This window comes from Mastigoproctus giganteus, chromosome 7, assembly GCF_048544385.1.
Source record: "Mastigoproctus giganteus isolate SK-2022 chromosome 7, ASM4854438v1, whole genome shotgun sequence".
NCBI lineage: Eukaryota > Metazoa > Arthropoda > Arachnida > Uropygi > Thelyphonidae > Mastigoproctus > Mastigoproctus giganteus.
In genome coordinates, this window is record NC_143581.1 from 138159823 (window position 1) to 138183332 (window position 23510).

General features: G+C 36.8%; 1 protein-coding gene across 2 annotated transcripts in view; it reads left to right on the top strand.

Annotated features, from left to right (window-relative positions):
* Window positions 1–23510, top strand: part of LOC150083221 (uncharacterized) — a 354281-nt gene that overhangs the window by 86394 nt on the left and 244377 nt on the right. For both annotated transcript variants that reach the window (XM_090377110.1, XM_090377111.1), the window contains exon 5: window positions 14595–14766. In XM_090377110.1, coding sequence (XP_090233236.1) covers window positions 14595–14766 — 172 coding nt within the window. The remainder of the gene's footprint in view (window positions 1–14594; window positions 14767–23510) is intronic.

The window sequence follows — 23510 nt, forward strand, 5'->3', positions numbered from 1 at the left end:
GTATTGAGGAAATGTAAAGAAAGAAAAATTTAAATAAAAATAATAACGTCAACAAAACAGCAAGCAGGATAAAAAAACACAGTACCCTCCGTGCATAGCCAATCCGTGGGCACAAGCTTTCTACACCATGAGACACGGCAGTGGCTAGGGAGTAATAAATATACATTATGTATAGGCATGAAAGTAATATGTAATCAAACAGAAAATATGTTGTTTATATCAAAGTTGTAGTTCATAAGTTTTTTTTAATTTTATAATATTTATTACTTTTTTTAAATGATGCTAGAGGAAAGCCGTAGGGAAATTATTGCATAGCAATTTATTATGGAGTAGTTTGATGTCAGAAAAGAGACTGTTGGCATTGCATATTGTTGCAATTGTGATGCATTGGGAGAGTATTATGTTAGCATGTACAGGTTGACCCCCGCTTAACGCTGATAATTTGTTCCATAAAAATAGAGCGCTAAGTGAATCCACGCTAAGCGAGCGCCGCATTCCCATAAGGTAACATATGTATTTGTGAGTTTCGGTCGGTGCCATAGGATATTTCCTAATCAATAATAAACGGTAGTGAAAAGATGCACAAATGTTGGTCAGAATATTTAATATTCAAATATTTGTACATATAAAATATTCTGCATTACATACATATATAATTATGTGGTAACTACTTACGTATCAAAATTAAACTTAAAATTCCAATTAAAATCATGAATTTAATTGATTTAATTTAATTGATGAATTTAATCATGAATAATGTGTCGATTTTGGATTGAACTTTGGCCCTCTTCCAAATAAACTAAAAGGGGTATTAATTTTAAATCCCCCGCAGTTTAATTACCATCCAACAATTAAGTCAACCGATCCTTCGCCGCTTTGAAACCTGGCATGTTTTTTTCTTCTTTCAATATGAAACTTCTTTTAGACTTTTGTTTCCACAAAAGTCCTGCTTCATCTATGTTAAAAACTTGTTGAGTTTTTAAAACTTCTTATACTGTACTTCTCTTGTTGAGAAGTACAGTATAACACATAATATTCCTCTTCAATAATTTTAACAAATTCTTTTTTGAAGTTTTGGCTCCTTCTGCACTTGCGGCTTCTCCCTGGATTTTAAATCTATTCAACCAGCCCTTACTAGTTTTAAATGGTTCCACATTTTTTTTTTTTTTTTCAGATGAGTTTTCTTCAGTTCATCATATTGACTAATCTCCTTCTCTCTTTTTTTTTTAATATTTAACTTAACTGAATTCTGCATTGGATATTATTTTCAATAAAATTAGTTAACGTCTTTCCATTTCAATCCTAATAGCCAGCCTAGCCCTAGTTGCTTGCCAGTGGAACAGCTATCTTTCCCGCTACTAAAATTAATTCTTTATTTTTTTTTATAATTGTTCTTGCAGTTAAACTTGCAAGTCCTAAATTATGGCACACATCCGCTTGTCTTTGACTGGAATCGATTCGCTTCAAAACGTCTAATTTAATTTTCAAATTCGGTCTTTTTCTTACATTTATAGTCTTCGTGCTGCGCTCAGACGTTGTTGCTTTTCATTCTTATCGGCCATTATTAACTCTTTGAAAATGTAACTGCATTGGTTGCATTAATTATGATACAATGTTCAAGTAAACTGTCCATTTCGCACGATGTCTAATACGGTACTGAGTGATGACTAGACTTCGAATAAATGCATATAACGCAAATATTACAAGCAATATACTTGATAATTTTTTACAATGTTGATCTTGGAACTACGTAACAAGTCACTTACTGCAATTAAATTAGCGTGCAAGAAAATTTCACCGAGCGCGGGAAACGTTTTAATGCTGTTTTGCTATTAATTTTCAAGCTATCGACTCCATCAAATGAAACGATTTCGTTAAATATGCCAAAAATGCAATCTGTAAAAGAGCGTTATAGTGATCTGTGACAATGCTATAGTCAGATACGGGTTATAATATAAGAACAGCATTATAGCGAATCAGTATAAAGCGAACCACATTATAACTGGGGCCTGCTGTACTTTTTTAGAAATTTTAGAGTACCAATTATATGTGTTGATTGTGGTATGAGGGCTGTTGATATTGGTATCCAGGTCTAAGTAATTGGCTGAAAAGTCATTATTATTAGTTTTCTCCAGAGTAAGTTCTGAAGGGTAAATATCAGAAAAGTCCTATATAAATGTAGAGTAGTTCTAATAAGTCAAAGTCATCAATATATCTGTAAAGTTTTATGTCTGAGGGTAGAAAGGTCTCAGACCAGTATAGATATATGTTATATAAGACAGCTAGCGGGGCTACCCATCAGGGTACCTTTGGTTTGCAAGTATACAGATTTTCCATCAAAGATGTAGTTATTGGAGACCCAGAGATTAATGAGATTGTTCCAATAAACTGAATTACAACCAATAGTATGTTTATAGTTATTGTAAATTTCATATATGACCAATTTTAAGTTGGTTAGGTCTATGCTGGTGAATAGACTATTGAAGTCAAAGTTTGCACATGAGAGATGTTGTCAGTATTCAGAGCATTAATAACTGGTATATTGTTAATTATTCTACTATCAGGAAGGATGTCCATGATAGGTTTAAGTAACCTTTCCAAAGTTTTGTCAGGTTTATGGGCATAACTGCATTTCCAGGAAGTAATAGACTTAGAGCCTATGGAGTTTTTGTGGAACTTGGGTATGAAATAAATATAAGGAAATTTGTAGTTATTAAAGCTGATTTTTTTAAGTTTCTTGCTGAAAGCAGTTAACTTCTTTGTAATAATACTGCTGTTGTTAGTGATGGACTTTTAGGTGGCACTGGAATTTAGTTCTGCATTTGATGTTTGGAAATAAAAGGCTTTACAGATTATGGCATAATTTCATGAAGCTTTATCAACAAGGATGATAATAAAATGTTTATGCAGGTTCTCCAATTGTTGTTTTAATGTGGAAAAATGGAATTTTAATCCTGCAGCGGATGGTTGTACATGTGGCAATGATGACTTATAATGTCGTAGCATTATAGTTAGTACTGAATTAATCCGTAGCTGGAAGGCTTCAGTGGGGATGTTATGATGGTAAGAGAGTTTAAAACAGAAGTTAAGCAAATCATGTTATTACTGCTTTTTGAAAAGTTTAAAGTTGATTTTAAAGTATGGCCTATATTTGAAGCCATAAGACATCCTTGAGTTCCTTGTTAGGTATAACATCTAAATTGCCTGTTATGATATGGCCAAAGTATGTATCAATAAACGGTTGGAAATTGGCTTTATGGCAAATACGTCCATTGGAAACGGGTTCAAGATTAAATTTATCCAAGTTAGTTGCTAGATGCTTGTAATTACAAACCTCGAGCCCAAAAGGTTTAGCCTATCTGAATCTGGAAATAATGTTCAAGTTTTGGTGGCCACCTGGAAGTAGGTCAGTAGATTTATTAATGCAATCATTAACGTTGAAATTGTCCAGGCATTATATTGTATAATGCCTAAACAATATTATATTATATTTAAAAATATTTAAAAGTATTTTATATTTAAAAATGATGGTAGTATTATTATTTTGGCTGGTCAGCTTGATGTTGGATTTTAATTTAAATTTGCAGATATCTGTAATAAGGTCAAGTAAGTGCTTAGATGTGAAAATGAAGGTGAGTATGAATCTGTAAAGAGCTAATCTAAGTGGCTGAGCCAAATGGAATTTCTCTAAAGATGACTGGAATAAATATGCATCCAGCATTACACTAGATGATCATATCATATAGCATTACACTAGATGATCATATCATCCAGCATCAATCCATAGATGACGGCGTTAAACACATTACAGAACAGACATTGGCAGCTGCTGCTGTAATACTGCAAACTTCAAATAAAATTCGAAGACACTTCAACTGCTGGTGGAATTCCGCATGTAATGCTGCTAAGAGAGAAAAGAACGAGGTGTGGAATCAGTTTCAAAAAATCCAGCCACTGCCAATCTCAAACTACAAGAAACTTAAAGCACGTGCCTGTTACATCAGGCGGAAAGTTAAGAAGGAATCTTGGATTCAGTTTGCCTCATATGTCGCTAAAGACACAATGTACAATTAATCTGGCAGAAAACAAGATGCCATACTGGAAAGTTTCCATCAATCATCATCTGTAATGGTACAGGAGATAACCCTTCCTGAGGATCTTTTGCTCACAGTTCTGCATGAACTGCATGCGATTTATCTTTCCTAAAAGAGAAAGCATTAGCTGAAAAATATAAAATAAATTTTGGAACAAAGTCAACCCTCTCTTATTAATGAACTGCTAATAATATATGCATTAGGAGAATCTAAAGAAATCAGCCAAAACGGTGCACCTGGTCTAGACAACACATATTGCCTAATGTAAAATCTAAACGAGAGATCCCTTTACTCTCTCCTAAAAGTTTTCAACTGAATTTTTGTTGTCCATAACTTTCTTATTTCCTGACATCATTCAATTGTTCTACCTATTCCAAAGCCAGAAAATGACTAATCTCATTTACTAGCTGCTTGGGTAAGACTCTGGGGAAAAATGATACACAGTCGCCTCACCTGGTATCTGGAAACTCAGACTATTATGAACAAGGATCAGTTTGGTTTTCTTAAAAAAACAGATTGGCCACTAGACCTTATGATAAAGGCAAATGTGCAAAATGCATTCATAAAGAATGAACATTTGGTCATGGTGAGTGTAGATATAGAGAAAGCCTTTGAAACCACGTGGCATCGTGGCATCCTTCGTGACCTACTTGCGTTAGGACTGAGAAGAAATTTACCATCACTAATTCAGAGTATTCTTGAAGATTGAACCTTTCAGGTCTGTTATCGAAGTGTACCTCTCCAGAATCTCTATTATGCAGGAGGAAGAAGTACCACAAGGATAAGTCCTGAGTGCTACACTTCTTGCAGTTAGCATGAGCAAAGGCATATGATCCAAGAAAGCAATCTTATACAGCATCAGCCAAAAAAGAAAAAAAAAAAAAAAAAAAAACTTTCCATTTCACCCATACATTCACTTCAAAAGTTTGTCCAGTTCTCCCTTGAATTTATTTAAGCTATCAACTTCCACAACGACCAATGGAACTTTGTTCCAGCAATCAACCACCTGCTGGCTAAAGGCAAAATTACTGGACATCTATTCTGCAACTGCCTTTCCTCAATTTTGAATTTAGGAAGAATCCCATCAGCATTGAGCTTGCTCAAACTGTTCAAGGCCTTATACACCTCAGTCAGATCAGTCTCCAGATGCTGCAATTTGCAGAATTTAAGCCTTTCTTGGTAAGCGCAACTCTTTGTTCCCTTCAACAATCACATTACCATTCTCTGTACTCATTCCAGCAGCTCTACATTGGCGCCTCAGTAGCCAGGTGGGCAGGAGCACCAGGGCGTAGCACACGCTTCTTGATAAGACCGGGGTTCGAGCCCGTGCCCACCAAATACAGAGGATGCGGAAAGGTCAGGGAATGACCACCGCATATCCCCGGAGCAATATGGCCTTAGTTGCTAATACTCCTAAACACCAAATAACAACAAACCTGTAGGCAGTACTCAAGGTGTTTCCTAATCATTGCCTTATACAAGGGGATAATCGCCTCCTTATTCCTGCTAGGAAAAATTCCTATACAGTGGATTCAGGTTATTTGGACCACCAGTTAATCGGGGCAAATCTTAAAAAACAACCCAATCGAGAAAATAGCCAGATTTTACTTCGCTTAATTGGGACAAAATGGCATTTAATCGGGGCAGGAGACCGCACCACTGGAGATTATCCTAAGATTTTCTCTGACTGTACCATGTAGTTTGGTTGGATTTTTGGAGGTCACAACATAAAACAATAAAAACAATAGCAGTCACCTGTTTATTGGGCTTTTCTGTTAGTGCAATCTATCGTAAACGGATGGTTAACTCGATCTTATTGAATTTGCGATAATACTGACAGCTCGAATTCTGTGGGTTATTATGGTAAAATGTGTTTACACTTCCATGGAAACTTCAATCATATAAAAAAAAAAAATTTTCAGAATCTTCTCTTCATTCCTATTTTTAAAGCTTTGTAACTCGTTACTCCGTTCCCACTTGCGCGTATTGTGTTACTTGCAATTTGTGTGTGTGTGTGTGCAGTGTTTTTTTGTTATTGATTGCTTATCTTTTTACTGTTTTAAATTTCAGCCCCCACCAACAAATGTCAGTGAACAGAAATGTCAACTAGTTTAGTTAGTATGTACATATTACAGTACGTATTAATTATTCCGATTATCACGTATATTCTTCCGAATTTCCCGTATCATTTAATTTTTTAATTGGTAAGGTAATAAAGGGTAAATTTGTGCTTAATATATCTTTACTTTTATAGCCTGTAGATAACATTCCTCCTCTTTTCGCTAATTAGAATCGCTGTTTAATAGAATTAAAATTCAATTCACAAACGTGATCATAATGACCGGCGCTTACTGCATATCGTATAGTGAACGGTACTTTACTATGGTGAGTTCGTCGTAACATGATTTGATTGTACAGTGAACTAATTGTAAAGGGGGGTACATTGTATTTTTAACTACTGCATTTATGTGAAACTTCGGATAATTGGGGCACCACTTAATTGAGCCAAAATGCACTAGTCCCGATGTGTCCCAAATAACCGGAATCGACTGTATATCGTTGACAAGACTCTTTGAGCTGCTTTGGCAGCTTGTCTACACTACTCAGAAAACTTCATATCTGACTGCACAAATACCCCCCACAGGTGTTTTACATTTTCCACCACCCTGAGTGTACTACTACACAGTTGGTACATTACTCTGGGGTTACTGTTACCCATATGCAGTACTTTACATTTGTCAATGTTAAACTTCAGTTGCCATCTCTCAGCCCAGAATTTCTAGATCCTGTTGCAGTAGCGTACTGTCATTAACAACCCTGCTAACCTTCATATCATCTGCAAATTGAACATTAAACCTGATATATTTTTTATTGTTAGTTGTTGGCACATCGGCTTCTGTGACCATAATTCACCTCCCAAAGTTTTTGCATTTTACTCTGATCAAAGCCCGAGGTGGGATTCGAACCCACAACTGTTGGGTTGTCAGGCAGGCACTTTACCCACTTGGCTAGCCCGGTCGGCATTAAACCTGATATACCTTCATACAAAACAACAACAATGGGCCCAACACCAAACCCCAGGGGACTCCACTAATAACACTAGTGCACTAAGAGCAGCGTCCATTGATTACCACCCTCTGTCTTCTCCCACCCAACCATCCCTTTATCCATAGCAGCAACTTGCCCATAATGCCATACTGCTCCAATTACAGCAGTCTTCCATGTACAATAGTATGAAACGCTTTCCTGAAATCCAAGTATATGATATCAAAATTATTTTTCTGTACCCAGTTCCTTTTTTGACCACATCATAGTATCCAATCAAATTGGTCAGACAAGACTTCCCCCTTAACAAACCCATGCTGTGTCTGAATTATTGCTGCAGTCTTGTCTAGATGATCCTGCAATGCATCTTTAACCAGTGACTCCATTATTTTACTGGAACAGAAGTTAAACTAACTGGTCTGTAATTACTCGTGTCACTCTTCGATCCCCCCTTTGTGAATTGGGGATACATTTGCACAACTCCAGTCCGTGGGAACCTCCCCTGAGTCTAAGGATGCTCTCATAATTATGGCTAAGGGTTTGCTTAGTTGCTTTGACGTCTCCTTTAATATAAGTGGATAGATCCCATCCACCCCAGGTGCCTTTCTTATGTTTAACTTCAACAATTTCTCCTCCATTTTGCTCTCAGTTATTACAAAATCATTAAGTATCCTGCTACAATTTGATAACCTTCTGCCATTTTCAAACCTTAATAATTCCTCATGTGTGAATGTAGATGCAAAATACTCATTCAGTTTGTTTGCTATCTGAGCAGGATCATCAACAGTTGAACCATCGACTGTTGATGATCAACAGTCGATGGACCAATCAGATTCATCAACTTCCTTTTAGAGTTTATATAAGTAAAGAAATCCTTGCTGTTTTTCTTAGCATCTTTTGCCAAGGATTTCTCATAATCTGTCTTCGCCTGCCTAACCTCTTTTGTGACCTGATTACAGACTAGCTTATATCTGCCATAGGCTTCTGAGTCGCTTGATAATTTATATGCAGCCCATGCATTTTTCTTCTCTGTTACGAGTCTCATTAGTTCATTAGATAACCATTTAGGCCTAAACCTTGAACAATATTTCTTAATAGGTATGAAACTTTTACTAGTTTCCATGATTAATTCCTTGAATGCTTCCCACTTAGAATTTCTGTTGGTAACATTGTCAGTTGATCCCACTGTAAAGAATTTTAAAACTGTCTGAGACCACTGTACTTTTACGGAAGCAAAAACCACCTTTACGGAAGCAAAAACCCTTTCCTTTACCCCTGATGGTAATTAAATCTTTAAGTAAATCCCACATCAGTACACTGTGATCACTGCCACCTAGTTGGTTCCTTTATCTGCAAATTCTTAATACACGAATGATCACTGCTGATAACCAGATCAAGAGTATTACTTTCTCTGGTTGCCTCTTGAACATGCTGCTGCAGAAAAAAATCATCCAATAAATCCACAAAAGTCTGACTAGTGTGTGAGTGACCAATCCACAAGTTCCAGTCAATATCTGATTTCTCTGTACAATTGTTCATTGTACTCATTCAAGTCATTAGGCCTATAACACACTCCTACTCTCAAATTTGCTTTCCCAGTGCTTATGTCACACCAATCTGACTCGACACTGCACTGTCCAGCCATGTCAACTGGATGTATTTCCTTAGATTTTGTGTTTCTTAGCTAATAGAATAGCCCTTCCTATTGTGTCTATCCTTCCTGTACACATTGTATTCCCCAAATTCCATTTCTGCATTCCTTATATCTGTGTGACACCACGTCTCTGATATCCCAGCAATGTCTGCCTTTGATGTTTTGACCAATACCTCAATTTCTTGAAATTTATTTACCAAACTCCTGGCATTGGTGTACACGCAAGTATACATGCACCTGTTCCTATTCTAAGCTACCCTAACACAGCCCATGTATTTTCTTGTTCTGCAATGACTCCCAGAAGTCTCTGGAATCCCCTGCACCTTGTTTTCCAGACTGCTGCTCATTCCAATAGAAGAAGTGCAAGAATAACTTTCACCTCTGCCAGCGGCTACTCTTAATCTATTGGTCTGTGTATTCCCCCCAAGCTAGCAGTTTTCCGACCCACCTAACACTGCCTCGATAGCATCAGCAAATATTCTTGCACCCTTTTTATTTAAGGCTGCAAGAATATGTATCCCATCCTTGTAGAAGCAGCTCTCCTGTCAACAAGCACAGACCAGGCTAAGAAAAATTCTACCCCTTGAACCTTGCACAGTATCTCCATGGCTGAATTGATTGGCAAGACTCTCATCACATATCCCTCCTATCATGTCTGGGCAGAATTGCTGACACTTTCAAATTCAACCCTAACTGGGGGCTTTTTTTTTTCTTTCAACGTTGACCTGTACTTGTTTAGTAATTCTGCTGGTCTCCTACTCTTATACTAGGCTGTTATTCAGTTCTGGCAGGCCATTCTGTTTTCGAGTGATGCTAGTTAGTATTAGTATTAATAGCGGCAAATGATGCAAGAAAACAAGCTTATGCAGTATCAGCCAAAAAAAAAAAAAAAAAAAAAAAAAATTTGCATTTCACCTATCTGCCCCCTCTATAGTTTGTTTAATTCTTTATTGAGTTTATGCAAACTATCCACTTCCACAACAGATGGAAGCTTATAACCCTTCCCCTACCTCCTGTCTGTATACATTGTACTCTCTCATATTCTTAATGCCTTATAACTTAGTGACACCATGTCTTTTGCATCCCCACAATGTCTGCATTTGATGACTTGACCAGAACTTCAATTCATCAAATTTATTTACTGTGCTCCTAGAATTGATATACATATCCAAGTATACATGTACATGTTCTTAACTCTTAGTTATCCTGCAGCCTATATATTTCCTTGTTCCATGATGACCCATAGCGCGCCTCCGTAGCCAGGTGGGCAGGAGCAGCAGTGTGTAGCACACACTTCTTGATTAGACCGGGGTTCGAGCCCGTGACCACCAAATACGGAGGATACCGAAAAGTCAGGGAATGACCATCACATATTCCCCCCCCCCCCCCCGGAGCAATATGGCCTTAGTTGCTAATGCTCCTAAAAACCAAATAACAAACAAACAATTACCCATAGCAAGCTTTGAAATTCCGATACTTTGCTTCCTGGGCTGCTGCACATTCCAGTCGAAGCAGTGCAAGAATCACTTTTTCACCCCTGCCCGCAGCTATTGTTCATCCACTCATATTAGTCTTTGTATCGTCCCCTCCTCAAAAGCTAGCAATTTTCTGGCCCGCCTAACACTGCCAATATAGCATCAGCAAATATTTTTGCACCCTATCTATTTAAATATATCCCATCCCTGTAGAAGCAGTCTCTCCTGTTAACAAGCTCAGACAATGGGAAAAGTTTTACCCCACAAGCCTTGCACAATCTCTTTAAGGCAAAATTGACTGAAGAGGCTTTCATCATGTACTCCCTCCTATCATGTCTGGGCAGAATTGCAGACACTTTAAAATTTAACTCTAACTTGTGAATTTTTCTGAACGCTGTCTTGTACTGTTAAATAATATATTGTCCCTGCTGACCCAGAGGCAAAGAAAGGAAAGAAATTTAGTGAAGCCACCTTGCAGAAAAAATCCTAACATCTTGAAGTCTCCATAGACATCCTGTTTATATCATTATATACCTTACTTGATTTTCTTTTACACATACATTTATGCTGCAGTGTTCTTTAATCATCTGGCAGGCACAATAAAAGTATAACGTTAACCAGCATGATGGTGGATTTTTTCCGACATTATGCTTTGGAACAAAGGCATGAAATTATTCAAAATTGTTCACTTTTTGATGGCACCTTTATTTTCTGCCTGTTATGAACACGACCATGAAAAATCCACATTTTAAAACCATTTATTTTTTAAATAAAACTCTCTCTTCTAACATGCTTTACACATGAACTTTAGACATGTTTTTAAAACTTTTTTTTAAAGTTGCATTTGGGTATTATTTTAATTGTTGGCTAGTGAAATTTGAAATAAACAAGAATTGAAAATCTTGTATGCTTCAGCCATTGGATAATCACAATAAATGTAAACAATATACAAAACAAGCAAAGCAAAGCATTGGCTTTGCAAGATGCATGCTTTAATACACTGTGACATTGAAATTATAGCATCCAGAAGTGCATGCAAATCAGCAGACATGAGTTTTGTGAGATATATGTATAAATGATTACAATATGGGACACTTGGGTGGAAGCTTTAGCTGATATTAAGCTGTACAAATTAAAGCAGTATGGTATTAAGGGTAAGTTGCTACAATGGATAAAAGGGTGGTTGAGTGGGAGAACACAGAGTGGTAATCAATGGATGCTGCTCTTCATGGACTAATGTTATTAGTGGAGTCCCCCAGTGTTCGGTGTTGGGCCCACTGTTGTTTTGTATATTTATCAATGATATTGATGAAAGTATATCAGGTTTGATGTTGAAGTTTGCAGATGATACAAAGTTTGGCAGGGTGGTTAATGACAGTAATGGTAATGTGCTACTGCAACAGGATCTAGAAAATTTATGCAGATGGGCTGAGAAGTGACAACTGGAAGTTTAACATTGACAAATGCGAAGTACTGCATATGGGTAGAAATAATCCCAGAGAAACGTACCAGCTGTTTTTTTTTTTTTTTTTGGTATTTGTTGGCGCATCGGCTTCTGTGGCCATAATGCACCTCCCAAGGTTTTTGCAGTACTTTGATCCAAGCCCGAGGCGGGATTCGAACCCACGATCTTTGGTTTGCCAGGCAGGCACTTTATCCACCCGGCTAGCCCGGTCGGCACCAGCTGTGTGATACTACACTTAGGGTGATAGAAAATGAAAAAAAGATCTGGGAGTAATTGTGCGGTCAGATATGAAGTTTTCTGAGCAATGCAGACAGGCAGCAAGAGCTGGTCATGGGGTATTGTCAATGATATACAGGAATTATGCTAGTAGGGAAAAGTAGGTGGTTATCCCTTTGTAGAAGACAATGGTCAGGTCATGCTTTGAGTACTGCATACAGGTCTGGAGGCCTCATTTGAAGAAGGATGTAAAGTTGCTTGAGCGTGTACAGAGAAGGGCAACAAGATTGGTGAGAGGAATGAAGGGGTCCTCTTACCAAGAAAGGCTTAACTTCTGCAAATTGCAGTGGCTAGAGACTAGGCACCTATGAGGTGATCTGATCGAGGTGTATAAGGCCTTGAATGGGTTGAGCACGCTGTTCATCCAATCTTGTAATCCATTCGGTATATGGAATTTTCTTTTTTCTATGGAAACTATTTTAAATGTAATTACCAAGGGGATTTCAAAAAAATTCTCTAAATAGAAAATTTAGCTATAAAGAAGTTCCTTAAATAGAGGTCTGACCGTACTTATTATTTATTATGATTTTACCAATTATCGAAAAAAGGTGCATAGCCACAAATTTGCCAAGGGTGCCACAAACCTAGCTACACTTCTGTCTGTAATGATGCCATGCACTAGCCACCTGGGATACAGAATAGGGTCAAGTGGTCTTCAGTGATGAAGATCACTTCTGCTTGGGGCCCAGTGCATACATGTGTGGCAACAAAGTGGTGAATGTACAACTCAATGCCGAGATGCTTAGTTCAATATATCCACAACTGTGGTGTATTTATATCATATTGTTCTGTCTATTGTAAGCATCATTTTGTGCCATCTCTCTCATTCCTCTAGGTATCCTTGCTGTATTCCTGTTCCTTCAGGGTGCTGAAATTTCAAAATCACAGAATTTAATTACTGTATAACTGTATATTCTGGCTTATAAGTCAATTTCTATTTTTTGTTTTGAAAATTTGTGCTTACTCATATTTGTTATATAAGTCTACTCCCTTTTTATGCAGTTAACTTTAATAATTCATTTAGTGGCACCATTATGTGAGATATGAAAGAACTACACGTTAACAACCACTGTGTACTTTTTAAGCCAGTTTTGAAACATAAATCACCTACAGGCATGCTGTTATTTAATCAAAGGCCTCCCACATATATTATTTCATAATGTGTTTGAGAGCTGGAAAAGTAAACTTTCAAAGAATTTTGTGAACTGCTTTTATCTGTTGAAGAAGATGAATAAATTCTTTGGTTTCTTAGGTACAGTTTAGGTTATCTTGGCAACAATATAAAATATATATGTAATAAATTGTAAATAAATTGGTATTAATTCATGTGCCTTTCTAACCCTAAGCACTTGCTTTTAATTCAAGGTTTAGATTTTGTAGATAACCATAAAATTTTTGGTGTTTTCCCCCCCCCCCCCCATAATACGTTATTGATTGACCTGTACACCTGAATGTACAGTATATACAAGAAGAGGTTCGGTACACAGCCTAAAAAATCATTTTTTTATGGCCAAACTTCTTCAATAATAAAACAATTACTGATACAGATCAAAAGTGAAACCAGAAGTCAAACCAGTAATGAAGAAAAACTAAAACATGTTATATCATTTTAAGAGATTTTATTTTCAAATTTGTTTTGGTGGTAATTTAGCACTGACATGCTCACTATAGGGTTTAATATGAATAGTGTGTGCAATAGAATTGGATGGATGTATATTTCTATTGGGAAGCAAAACAACCTTCTTATTTTTCCTGTCTATGAAAAGATGCCATTTTTCTGGATTGTGATTAATACCAATTTCTTCATAAAGAACAACCAAATCAAATCAGTAGCACATAAGCATTCTGCAACAGTATAAAAGTGTTCATAAGTGACGTCTTTTTTCTTTGAAAGTGTTGCAACTGGGATCCAGAAGATTCATTGCACCCTTTCACATGAGATATCAGGAGCCCTGCATTGAATTTTGTTAGAATCAAGTCCTTCACTGTGTCATTCAATTCTTGCTGATTAGGGAAATAGTGTTTTTTTTTTTTTTTTTTTTTAACAGGCTTCTGAGATGTAATCGAAATTATCATGTTTGTCAGATTCAACATCTAATTCTGAAGACTTCTCTGGAAGATGCATTGGAAATTTGTAGGTCTTCATTTTATGGCACTGGAGCAGTAGAGGGTGATATGTTAGGATACACAACAGCTTTTCAATCATATTTTGATATATCCGCCATATAAAAGTAACAGTAATTATGATGGTTTGTGGGCACTCTCCATATTCAAGGTTTAGCAAATGGCATACGCTTATTACTACTACAAAACCATTTCTCTACTGTTGACCTGTAACTACTGCTGCAACAAAAATGAGGTGCGACAGCTTATTTTGATCAAACATAGGTATTCCAAAATGGGCTTCATATACACTTGGTACCATCAGTAATATTATATGTTTGCTTTGCTACATAATATCCAAAAAATAGCAGAATGAGCCTGAAGATAACTTGCACCTTCCTTTGACAGCGATAGAACAAATGAATAACAGTTAATTAGAACCTGTAATTTGTTATTTAAAATGTATTTATGTGCAATTACAGGTTAGAACAAATGTCATTCAAGAAAACAAGAGAAAGTGATAAAATAAAAAGACTCTTCAAAGAAGACAAAGTGGCTAAACCTATTCTCTTGAGTTATGTTCGTGCTGAGGCTTCCCAACATGCTTTAACGCTGAAGTTGGAACTTGTTCATCTTGGGTTTAGTGTTTATCTGGTAAGCTCCTAAATTGTTATTAATATTAATAGTAATAATAATTTTTATTTATTTTTTATCAGTTGTATATAGAACTCAAATAAATTGCAGATAAAACTGTTTTCACATAATTCTTTTGGTGTTTTTCTGGGTACTATATTTTGGAATGCTACAACTTAAGTCTGTTATCAAACCTCCTGAATTTGGCATTCTATCAATCAGCACCACCACCACCACCACTTGATTTCTGGCTATACCTAAGAAAATGCATCAAGAATTGGCGAATTTAGGATTTTTATAGATTGGCCAAAATGTATTGCTCAGTGTCTTAGTTTCATGATTTGTACATGGAGAAGTAGACTGGGATAATGATTTGCTAAACATATTTACTATTTAGTAAATATTTAAGTATTTACTAATACTTAAATACTATATACTAAGTATTTACATTTAGTAAATATTTGCCCATACTGCCTAAAAGAATATTAAGTAAATAGCCCAGAAAATTGTGGGCTACTTTCAAAATTCATATATAGGAAAAGGTTTGAACTGTCAAAGACACTTGATACCGGGACTTCAGTGAAGCAACTGTGTGTAATTTTTCCTACATTTCCTTTCATAATACACCATACACAGTATAGTATATTTTAGAAGAGAAAATTATTTAATTTTTACTGTACTTTGCAATATGTGCTGTATATTTCCTGTACTTTGCAATATGTGCTGTATATTTCCTGTACTTTTCATGTCCTGTATGTTACCTTTCTCTTGAAAAGAAGAGAAAGGCAACATATAATGCATTAAAGTACTATGCATTAATTTGTGCAATAAATTGCAGTACAAAAATGCAATATTTTGTATACAGTGAATGTATACAAAATATTGCATATATTGCAATATTTTGCTTTTCTGTGAATGTATTGTGACTACCAGAAATCAGGAAAATTCCAAGAAACAGGATTTGATCTCAAGATTGCTGGATTTGAGAGATCTGACTCTATTATTCTGACACTAGTTCATAGAGAGTGGACACTGGGGTGCACAAAGATAAAAAAAAAAAAAAAAAAAAAAAAAAATGTAAGTTTCCATGTAAAGCATATCAATGGAGAAGGTGATGCTGCGAAGGTGAGAAGGAGTATACTAAAATGTACCAAATGTTCTGTTTGTAATCAGAAACATCCGTGGTACCTTGAGGTTAAATTGGGTTAAATTTTAATGCTAAGTAAAAGTAAAATTATAAATAAAATCATTTGGAAACCAGAAGGGGAGATCAGTTCTGTACAGTTGTTGAGAAAAGGGAAGTGCGGATAGAGATAGAGTAGCAAAGACAAAATTAAAATATTCAGTTTTGTATATAAGTTTTAATATAGTAGAGGAGAATTACAGTAGGTCTGAAATTAGCAATTTTCTTATAATTAAGAACATCTGGAACTGATTTTCCCCAATTAATTGCTATTTTCTTGGTGAAAAATGAAGCATTATTAGTTATTTCAAAATATGGTAAATCCAAAAAATGCTTCAGAAAAATTGCCAACAGTTTACAAACATAATAAGGCACAGGTGACAATTAATTTATTGAAAAATGTCCAAGGAGAATGGTAGATACTTGGTCTTCAAGGGATTGATGTGCAAACCAAAAAGTTCCGTATAATCCAGGAAGTCATCAATCAGTTGTTGGGCTCTACATGATGAATTGTAAAGGCTGACCCTGCCAAAAGGGGCTGGAAAAGCTAGGAATATGTCATTAGCTTTAGAGCTGAAGTTTGGGTGACTTAAAAGAAAAGAGTATGACCAAGAAGAATAAGGATGAGAGGGCTCCTCCTTGGGGCAGGTATAAGCTAAGGTTGCAGATTTGTTAGAGAAGTTGGGTCAGATTGTAAAGTAATTGCTGAACCACTTTCAGCAGGGGTCCTGAGATGCAGTAATAGTTCTAGAGCAGAGATATCAGAGAACCAGCAGCACTTGAGTTGAAGGCAGTGGTAATATCAAGGAAGAAATGCAAATTCTCCTGTTTTTTTCCCTGCAATGTTGTGGAAATGAATTGAAGAGGACATGCTTCAGTTGAATGTGCCAAGATGCCATACTAAATTGATGCTGGTCTTGAAGCAAATTATTTGTGTAGAAAGTGGTTTTAAGAGAATTTTATATAAAAGCTTTAGTAGGGGGGGAACAAATAGAGATAAGATTGAAGTCGTTTGGCTCTTTTGGTTTTGCATGCTTGGGGACAGCAGCATCTCTGTAGCATTTCCAGACTGGATGTACATAAGAAGCTTGAGTTTAGTTGTAGAGATTTGCCAAGATATCTAGAAAGATAAAGCTACTGATTTTCAGAGAAGTTTGGAAGGGAGTTGATTAGCCACTTCGTTAGAAGAGATTTTAGATAGCATGTCACAACATGGAGAGTCCTTGAACACTGATGAATGATATGACCAAATCTGGTAACATAATCTGCCCAGGCATCTAGCTGGAACTCTTGTGGGATAAATGTGGATTTTTTTTTAAAAGATCCTCTTTCCTTTTGCAATTGAGCATTGATAAATTCAGTAAGAGTTTTGCTTTCTTAGCAGTATTAAACAGGAAATGGTGAGCTGGAAACCAGCATACATTTTGTGAGAGTGCTGCATTTGAAACTTTTGAAATGCTTTCTGCTTTATTTGAAGATGATAAAGCACTTAAACCTATGTTGGTTTAATTATGTTTATTTCTGATTTGGAAATATATATAAAGTGGAGGTTTTCTGCTTGTTCTGAAAAAGGATTCATAAGTTAGAAGTCTATCCATGGATGTTTTGAGAGGAGAACCGGCACCACCTAGACACTGTCACACGGGATATAAAATGTCAGAACTGCTGTGTCTTGTGGCAGCAAAGAAAAATGCATGGGATGCATATAAATTATCGGGAGAAACATATGCCTACAGTATTAGCATTAGCATTTAGCATTAGTAGAGGCATTTGATGCAAGAAAGCAAGCTTATGCAGCATCAGCCAAAAAAAAAAAAAAAACCCACTTCCACTTCACCCCTCTGTTCGTTCCAAATACCTGTCCAGCTGAGCCTTAAACTTATTTAGGCTATCAACCTCCACCACAAGGGATGGAAGTCTGTTCCACCAACCAACCACGCGCTGGCTAAAGGCAAATTTCCTCACGTCTATCCTACATCTGTCTTTCCTCAATTTGAATTTATGCCCTCTCAGGTGATTTTTCTGAGCTAGAGGAAGAATCCCATCAGCATTGAGCACGCTTAAACCATTCAAGGCTTTATACACCTCTATCAGATCACCTTGCTGGTGCCTAGTCTCCAGACACTGTAATTTGCAAAACTCAAGCCTTTCTTCGTAAGAGCACCCCTTTGTTCCATTCACTAATCTTGTTGCCCTTCTCTGTACTCGTTCCAGCAGCTCTACATCCTTCTTGAAATGAGGCCTCCAGACCTGTATACAGTACTCTAGGTGTGGCCTGACCATTGCCTTATACAATGGAATAATCACCTCCTTATCCCTGCTGGAAAAATTCCTGTATATCATTGACAATACTCCATGAGCTACTCTTGCAGCCCGTCTGCACTGCTCAGAGAACTTCATATCTGCCTGCACAACCACCCCCAAGTCCCTTTCATTCTCTACCACTGTCAGTGTAGTACCACAGAGTTGATACGTTGCTCTGGGGTTGCTGTTTCCCATGTGTAGTACTTTACATTTGTCAATGTTAAACTTAATTTGCCACCTCTCAGCCCATCTGCTCAACCTTTCCAGATCCTGTTGCAGCAGCATAGTGTCAGTAGTGTCCTTGACAACCCTGCCAACCTTTGTATCATCTGCAAACTTGGACATTAAGCTTGATATACCATCATCAATATCATTTATAAATACAGAAAACAATAATGGACCCAACACTGAACCCTGAGGGACTCCACTAATAACATTAGTCCACGATGAGCAGTGTCCATTGATTACCACTCTCTGTCTTCTCCCCCTCAACCACCCCTTTATCCATAGCAGCAATTTGCCTCCAATGTCACACTGCTCCAATTTGTGTAGCAGTCTTCCATGTGCAACAGTATCAAAAGCCTTTCTAAGATCCAAGTATATAATATCAAAGTTATTCCCTGCAGCCAGTTCTTTTGTGACTGCATCATAATATCCAATCAAGTTGGTCAGGCAAGACTTCCCCTTAACAAAACCATGCTGTGTCTGAGCTATAACTGAAGTCTTGTCTAAATGATCCTGCAGTGATTCTTTAACCAGTGCCTCCATTAATTTTCCTGGAACAGAAGTTAAGCTCACAGGTCTATAATTACTTGTGTCAGCCTTTGATCCTCCTTTGTGAATTGGGGTCACATTTGTACATTTCCAGTCTATGGGTACCTCCCCTGAGTCCAAGGAAGCTCTCATAATTATGGCTAAGGGTTTGCTTACTTCCTTTGCTGCCTCCTTTAATATAACTGGATAGATCCCATCCACCCCGGGTGCCTTTCTTGTGTTTATCTTCAACAGTTTCTCCTCCACTTTACTCCCAGTTATTTCAAGATTCTGTAGCTTACTGCTAGAGTTGAATACACCTCTGGCATTCCCCTTGCTGAATAACTCCTCATGTGTGAATGTCGATGCAAAATATTCATTTAGTTTGTTAGCTACCTGAGCAGGATCATCAACAGTTGACCCATCAATATCAAGTGGACCAATCTGATTCATGCCCTTCCTTCTAGAGTTTACATAAGTAAAGAACTCTTTGCTGTTTTTCTTTGCATCCCTTGCCAAGGATTTCTCGTAATCTGCCTTCGCCTGCCTAACCTCCTTTGTAACTTGGTTGCATATCAACTTGTATCTATCATAGGCTTCTGTGTCATGTGTTAATTTGTATGTATCCCATGCATTTTTCTTCTCTGCCATATGCCTCATTAGTTCATCTGACATCCATTTTGGCCTAAACCTTGAACAATATTTCTTAGTTGGTATGTAAAGCCTAGTAGCTTCCAAGATAAGTTCTTTGAATGCTTCCCATTTTGAATTTGCTGATGGTAACATCATCAGTTGGTCCCACTGTATAGAATTTAAATACTGTCTCAGTCCATCGTAGTCGCCTTTACGGAAGCAATAATCCTTCCCTTTACCCCTAATGGTAGTTACCTCTTTGAGTAAATCCCACTTCAGCACACTGCAATCACTGCCACCTAGTGGTTCATTTATCTGCAGATTCTTAATGCATGAAGAATCACTGCTGATAATCAAATCAAGAGTATTACTCCCTCTAGTTGCCTCCCGAACATGCTGATGTAGAAAACAATCATCCAATAAATCCACAAAAGCCCTGCTAGTGTGTGAGTAACCAGCCCCCAAATTCCAGTCAATATCTGGGAAATTAAAATCTCCCATTATAAGACTCTCTGATTTACTGGCCACTCTATTTCCCTGTACAGTTTCTTATTATACTCATCAGAGTCATTAGGCCTATAGTACACTCCTACTCTCAATTTTGATCTCCCAATGCTTATGTCACACCAAACTGACTCAACACTGCACTGTCCGGCGATGTCGACTGGCTTCACTTCCTTGGTTTTTATGTGTTTCTTAACTAATAGCATAACCCCTCCCCCCTTCCTATCCTGTCTATCCTTTTTGTAGACGTTGTACTCCCCAAATTGCAGTTCTGTATCCCTTATATCTGTGTGACACCACGTCTCTGATATCCCAACAATATCTGCCTTTGATGTTTTGAGCAATACCTCAAATTCATCAAATTTATTTACTAAACTCCTAGCATTGGTGTACGCGCAAGTATACCTGCACCTGTTTCTATTCTTAGCTACCCTAACACAACCCATGTGTTTACTTGTACCGCAATGGCTCCCAGCAGTCTCTGAAATACCATGCATCTTGTTTTCCAGGCTTCTGCTCATTCTAATAGAAGCAGTGCAAGAATCTCTTTCACCTCTGCCAGTGGCTACTGTCAATCTATTGGTCTTTGTCTCCCCCCAAGCTAGCAGTTTTCCGACCCACCTAACACTGCCTCGATAGCATCAGCAAATATTCTTGCACCCTTTCTATTTAAGTGTATCCCATCCCTGTAGAAGCAATCTCTCCTGTTAACAAGTACAGTCCAGGCTGAAAAAAATTGTACCCCTTGAGCCTTGCACAATCTTTCCAGGCCGAATTGATCGACAAGGCTCTCATCATATACATCTCATCGTATAAATTAGTCTTCAATCAAGGCAAAAAAGGCTAAGGCAGATTAAGAATGCACAGAAAAGAATGCACAGAAAAGCAGCAACAACTTTTTTTACTCATGTAAACAGTAGAAGAAAGGGGAAGGGGTATATCACATTAGCCCACTAGATATAAATGGATTAACTGTTGCTGATCCTGCTCAGGTTGCTGACAAACTGTAGAATATTTTGCATCCACATCCACATATGAGGAAAATTTTAGGGATGGGGATACCAGAAGAAAGTCAAATTCTGGTAGAGAGTCAAATGATTTTGTGATAACTGAGTGGAAAGTGGAAGAGAAATTGTTGAAGCTAAATGTAAAAAAGGCACCTGAAGTGGATGGAATTTGTAGCACATATGAAAATCATAAATATTGCTTCCTCTGCTTCTAAAAAACTGGGTTCTCTCAAAGTTCAGGAGAAAAGTGTTACTTTTCTCCTGAACTTTGCTCATTTCTCCTGAATTTGCTCATTCTGTACAAATCTGAAATCTGCCCTACTGTGGATTATTGTTCCAACATCTGGAGTGGTGCCCCCAAAATCTTTCTCTGACTTTGACTCTATTCAAAAGAGGGCAGTTAGGTTAATTAATGACTCATCTCTTATAAGGTTTCCGCTCTCTGGCTCATAGATAATCTTTTTTGCTGCATACTTTTTTTTAGATACAGGCAACCCCTGTATAACACGGTACTTTTACAACATGGTTTGAGAATTGCAGGAAATCTTGCATAACACAGTATTTTTTTGCTTTTGTGCTGGGAAAACACTTCTATTACGTTGGATATAATTTTTCAACGTTTCCATTCCATTTTGTGGATCCCCACTGTTGACTTGCTAGTCGTTATCGTCTCGTGATATTTTTCTAAAGCACATTTCTGGAAGTCACTATCATAAAACAGTAAAAAACAATTTGCACGTTCCGTTTTATTGGGCTTTTCTGTCAGTGTAATCTAATTATTAAACAGGTAGTAAACTCGATCTTCTTGCATTTGCTAGTACTTCTTGCATAGTACTGATAGCTGCTGGAATTCTGTGGATTTTCACATTATTATGGTGAAATGTGTTTCACCTCCCATCAAATATTCAATCATATAAAAACAAATAATTTTCAGAAACTCATTACTCCGTACCTCACTTGCAACTTGTGCGTGCCCTGTTATTTGTTATTAATTGCTTATCGTTTTTACTGTTTTAAATTTTACAAAAAAAAAAAAAGTCAGTGAACAGAAATATCAATTAGTATGTACATATTAATTAAGCTAGTATGTAAGCATAAATTTATTTTTATTTTGCTAACTGGAAAATATTCTTCCGATTTTCGCTTACCAATTAACTTTGTTAATTGGTAACGTAATAAAGTTAAATTTGTGCTTTATATCTTTACTTTCATAGCCTGTGGATAATATTCCTCCTAAACGATACAAATTTTGGATTGTCTTAAAAAAGAGGAAAGGTATCATACGTTGCAAAAAAGTTTATATTTAAATGAAGCAACAATCCGGACCATAAACAAAAATTAACAGAAAATTAGAACTGTTGTTGCTACAGGATCTTTAATTTCCGCAAATATGACAGCTCATCCCTGAGCACCAATAATTGAGAAAATGGAAAAAGCACTTGGCATTTGGATTGATGATAGCAGTAAAAAACTGATCCCATTTGATGAAATGTAATTAAACAAAAGGCACTAAAAATTTATAACCATTTAAAAGAAAATGGAGAATCTTCTGTTAACTGTTAGTTTGTTTCCAGTAAAGGTTGGTTTGAGTGATTTAAAAACTGCTTCTCGTTACATAACATAAGAATTCAAGGGGAAAGTGCATCGGCTGATAATGAAGCTGCCAAGAAGTATGCAGAGGAATTTCAAAAAATTATTGAAGAGCACAGATACACATCACATCAAGTTTTCAATGCCGATGAGACAGGCCTTTGGTGGAAAAAAATGCCCAACACAATGTTTATTTCAAAAAAAGAGAAAACTGTATCGGAGTTTTAAGGCATCAAAAGATCGTGTAACGTTACTAATGTGCAGTGACACATCAGGAGATTACATGATAAAACCTATGATGGTTTATAGATCCTCTAATCCTCATGTAATGAAAGGTGTAAATAAAAATGCGTTGCTGGTATATTGGAAAGCAAATAAAGCTTGGTAACCACCGATTTGTTTAAAGAATGGTTTCTAAATTGTTTTGTAGCAGATGTGGAAAAGTATTTAAAGTGGAAAAATCTACATTTCAAAGTTTTATTACTATTGGATAATGCGCCAGGCCATGCAAAAGGTTTAAGTCATCCAAATTGAAGTAATGTTCCTACCACTAATACAACATCTGTAATTCAGTCATTAGATCTTGACATTATATCTACCTTTTAAAGCTCATTACGTCAGAAAATCGTTACAATGGATTTTGGAAAAAAATTGATTCCGAATCTATTGATGTGATGGAGGCATGGAAACATTTTTCATTTGTGGACTGTATCAGAATCATAGCTTTATCGCTCAAAGAAGTAAAACTGTTAACATTAAATGCATGTTGCAAAAATTTATAGCCAGCGCAG